The following is a 4,396-nucleotide window of genomic DNA, read 5'->3' as shown; positions in this document are numbered from 1 at the left end:
TGAAGCATTAAAAGGCTTATTTCAGTGCTTTAGCTTGTTGTGCCCTCATTAATTCCTGCTTCACGGCATGTGAAAATGAGGCTATATAAGGTGATTGGGACACAGACATTTCCATTGTTATGCTTGGCAGAACCAGCAGGGTCTTGCTGTGGTTGGTGTTTGTGTGCTGGAGGAAGCTAAACAGAGAAGTCTGTCAGAGCAGCTCTGAAACCATGTGAAGAGCGACTGATGGAACACTTGACCCAAAGCTGTTCTCAATTTGAACTGTCACACACTCTTATGACACAGCTCGGGGCACGGCATCATGGGTGTTAGACTACACAGTAAACGCATTCACTTGCCCATGCATCTCACGCCACAGATCATTTCATGAACCAAGGATTTATTAAATAACTTTACAAAAATGTAGATGTTTGTCACTTGGGCTACACAATGCTTTTCATCCCTTATTCCGCCACAAAGCTACATTATGCACACTGTTGTTTGAGGAGCTCCCATGTTTTGGTCACTTAAGTCAACTATAACTTACTGTATATGATCTTCACTTCTGTTGTATATTTATATTTACATGCTGTTGTGTTCACGCACAACAAAAATTTACAAAACGTTAACGATCTGGTACCAGAGTATGCTTCTGGAGCTCAGCTTGACTCACACTGGCAGCAGCGTCTGTCTTGCATCACAGTCGGCAAACACCACCGGCCATGTGTCACTTTTCCCGTGCAAAACTGACATGAACATTCATATTTTCCATAGTTGTAAACACGTTTTGAACATGACATGATGCCTCTTGAAATTTTCCCAATACAGTTTACAAACAGCATGAAATACAATAAAAAATACAAGACTTTAATGTGACTGATCCCTTTATGGATCAAGTCTGACTTTTATGTTCAGACTGACTTCATTTTTTTTTTTTAGCATCCAGATAATTTTTTTTAAAATAACTTGGACTTACATGAGCAAAGCACTACGATCTTTAAGACGCTCACTCAGTGCCTCAACTGACTCCACATTCTTAAAAGATTTCATTTTGATCAAACAAAACCAACTTAAATTTAAATTGTTCATATTCAAAGTTTTTTTTCCTCCCCCAAATAAGCACTATAGGACATAGTGAACTCTGCTGAAGTTGCAGCATCAAGTATTCACATCATAATCGACACAATCACATTTGATTTTTGCTGGTGGCATAGCTACATGTCCACAAACACCATGAAGCACCAGCCGAGTCCCCCCACCAGGAACATGGTGATCTGCATACTGTAGATGATCAGGTCGTTCAGCACGCCGAAGTCCAGGCGGCGGTGACCTAACAGCAGCAGCATGACCGACAACTTGTACTGCAGCCGCAGCAGCACGCGCACGCTGATGTACTGCAGGAAGAAAAGGGCCGAGAGCGACACCCAGAGCAGAGAGGTGAGCAGGCTGCAGCCGAAGTACAGCAGGAAGCGGAGGAAGCTGTACATGCAGCGGGAGCGCAGGTAGAGGTCAAAGTTGTTGTATTTGGTGCGCACTAGCTTGGAAGTGTTCGTTGACCCGCAGGCCGAGTGCATGCAGGTGGTGTGGGGGCCATGGAAGCTGCGCACCCGCCGTGGGATGGGGATGATAGGCATGGATGGGCTACCGGAGCCCAGAACACTGCACTGGGGTCGTTGTCGCTGGGGAGGCCTTCTGTGAGAGCTGCTTCTGGGGTGGAGGTTAGCTTCATTTGGTTGTGGAATTCAGAATGGCTCCTGGTGGGGAGCGGGTCCAGGAATCAGAGGTGGTTGCTTGTGTTGTCTGTGGGTTCTGATCAGCGAAGTCCACGTCTTGAAATACAACAAGGTTCTGGGAAGAAACAACATTGTCAGCGTCAGGTTTTATGCAAAGATAAAATATGCTGCAGACTAATGCACATAAAGATATAGGAACTGTTTGATTCATAAACCTTCAATGTCAAATGACTGATTTGACAACAAACATACTTTGCTAAAAACAAACAATAAAACCCCAAAATTGTAGATCGACTCTAATGCATGCAGGCCAGCACTAACTCGGGACATGCTCTTCTGATTGGAATGTACAGCTTCTACATGCACATTTCTACGTGCTACTTCTGATGTTTCAATAATTAAAACATTACAAGGGCAGCAAACACACAAGTTCTAACTTCCAAACAAACGCATTCTAACTAGATGTAGGTCTAGGAATAAGTGAGTGTGAGTGTGTACACAATGCTTTCAACTCAACTGCAGGCAGGCCAGTGCAAATTGTAGTCTTGCTATCCAGGAGAAATATTTGAGCTTTTCCATAATAAATTATCATGCATACATAATGATGTAAACATGCTCAAATGCAAACAAGTAACTGCTACCTATGCTCTTTTAGAGAAATGTTAAGGTTTCTTTCAGATATGTGAAGCTACTTAGTATATATGTGTAGTTCAAACACAGTAAGTGCAAATTCTATCACTCAAAAATGAAGTTGCGGTGCATTTTGCAATAAATAAGTTATGTATGCTGTATTAACTCATGACATGTTCTTCTTGTGGAAATTGATCGGTTTTACATAGACAATAACATTGTTAAGATGTCAAAAAAATAAAAACACAGATAGGCCACAGTTTAAATTACTCAAAAGTTGCAAGAGGGCCAGTGCTGTTTTAAACTTGTGTCTGCTATGCACATGAAAATATTTCTATCTTTAACAGTTTAAACACAAATTGCATTTGCCTATCAAAATGAGTTGGTGTGCAAACAAAAGATACAGTAGACATACTCAAATGCTCTTTAAGAGAAATGTTTAAGCTGTTGCATGCAAATAAACCTCGGCATTATGTTTGAATAGTTAAAACACAGGGAGCATGACTGTAATACACACTCACTCACAAGTGTTAGCCTAATGGGATGCATGCATCCAGTGATAAATATAACCACGTGTAAGCTTTTGCATGCACAGTAAATTACTTAAACTGCATGAATAGTTAAAACACAGCTAACACACAGTTCCTATTGTTTAATATCTCATTCACACACACACGGTGATGTCAACCTACTAGGAGCATGCAAGTCACTGCAATCTACAGGTAAAAACTTGAAAAACATATGCATGCTTTGGGATGCACAAAATGCTTTTTAAATATAAGCAAATTTAATTATCTTCAAAAAGCAAATTTCTGTTCGATATTATGGGTAAGAAATGAGCTATCGTGCAGAAACCTTACATGCAACAGATCCTACGACGTCGTCCGCCTCATCGACCAGACGCCTGTCGGTTTATTGTGGCCTTGTGACACATTGCGAAAAGCTGATGGTAATGTTTACGAAACACGCACACCGTTTATTTTGTTTCTCCCCGACCACGGCGGGCTAGCCTTTAGCCAGCCGGAGAGGCAGAGAGAAAAGAGCCGGTGCGGTGCGTTCACGTCCCGTCGCAACAAATACGAGTCATCCCGCTGTGCGTGACGACAGCCGCGCGGCTTAAAGGAGCAGCGCGCGACGTGACAGCACGCGACGTTTTGAAACTCAACTCAAAACCACACTTTTTTTCTTTTTTTTTTTTTCTTTTTACACTGTATGTTCGAGTAACTACGAGTTTCAGGCCTACTTCACTGTGCAAGAGATTCCGCCGATTTAAGGAGGGGTAAGGTCAATTTCACAACCGTTTGGCCTTTAGGCTACATTTCAGCATTAATGATGAAAACAAGATGCAGTGCGTGATTATGACCTCCCAGCATGTCACAAGGTTTGTGAATATGCTCTTTGCCATGTGAGAGACTTCTCACATTAGGATTCCCGGAGATTATGTATTGAAGCCATTTACAGCCGTTTCTGAGTATTCTGCCGCATGAGGAACAACAACATTGGAGTTTCGTTTACAGTTCATTTTTTTTTTTTTTTGTGGGTGATGTTTGTTGTGCTCAAAATGTTGTTTTGTTTTATTGTGTAAATCTATGGAACAGCCTTGAGTGTGAAATCAAAACCTCAAAATCCATCCATTGTTTCAAAAAGAGTGTGAAACTAATTCTGATGGATAGATACAAAGACGCCATGTAGGACATCTTTGAAATTTGTGTTGTATGATGACAACTTGTTTTTTTGTTATGTATTGTTTCTTTGTTATGTATTGAATGTAGCGCGCACATCGGAAGTTTAAAGGATTTCTGAATTGACAAGGGGCAGATATTATAAGCTTTTGCTTCTTTCTGTACCTTTTCATTCATATCTGTGCTGAAGTATGCAGATGCAAGTATGTTGCATTCACTTTTTGTTTTATTTAAATGAATGAAATAAATAAATCAAATCAAAATCAAAAAATATATAGAAAGGAAAGGTTCAAAACTAGAATACACAGATGCTCTGAAGTTATTAATCAATTAGACTGTTACTGGACATTTCTATTGAAGAAATATGAT

The 4,396-nt window shown here is 40.7% G+C and overlaps 1 protein-coding gene across 1 annotated transcript; it reads right to left on the bottom strand.

The window, feature by feature from the left end:
* tmem250 (transmembrane protein 250) lies at positions 1 to 3,395 on the bottom strand. The gene is made up of 2 exons (XM_030084948.1): positions 3,206 to 3,395; positions 1 to 1,830 (listed from the first exon to the last, which is right to left on the bottom strand). Exon 2 carries the CDS (start codon positions 1,614 to 1,616, stop codon positions 1,197 to 1,199), a length of 420 nt encoding a protein of 139 aa, XP_029940808.1. The 5' UTR covers positions 1,617 to 1,830; positions 3,206 to 3,395; the 3' UTR covers positions 1 to 1,196.
* Positions 3,396 to 4,396: the final 1,001 nt, after the last annotated feature.

The sequence above is a fragment of the Salarias fasciatus genome (assembly GCF_902148845.1).
Source record: "Salarias fasciatus chromosome 7 unlocalized genomic scaffold, fSalaFa1.1 super_scaffold_4, whole genome shotgun sequence".
Lineage (NCBI taxonomy): Eukaryota > Metazoa > Chordata > Actinopteri > Blenniiformes > Blenniidae > Salarias > Salarias fasciatus.
Note: the sequence above shows the minus strand (reverse complement) of the source record. Positions and strands in the feature narration are given on the sequence as shown.

Coding starts and splice junctions, on each gene's coding strand:
- tmem250 (XM_030084948.1), bottom strand. CDS start 1,616: ATGCCTATCATCCCCATCCCACGGCGGGTGCGCAGCTTCCATGGCCCC.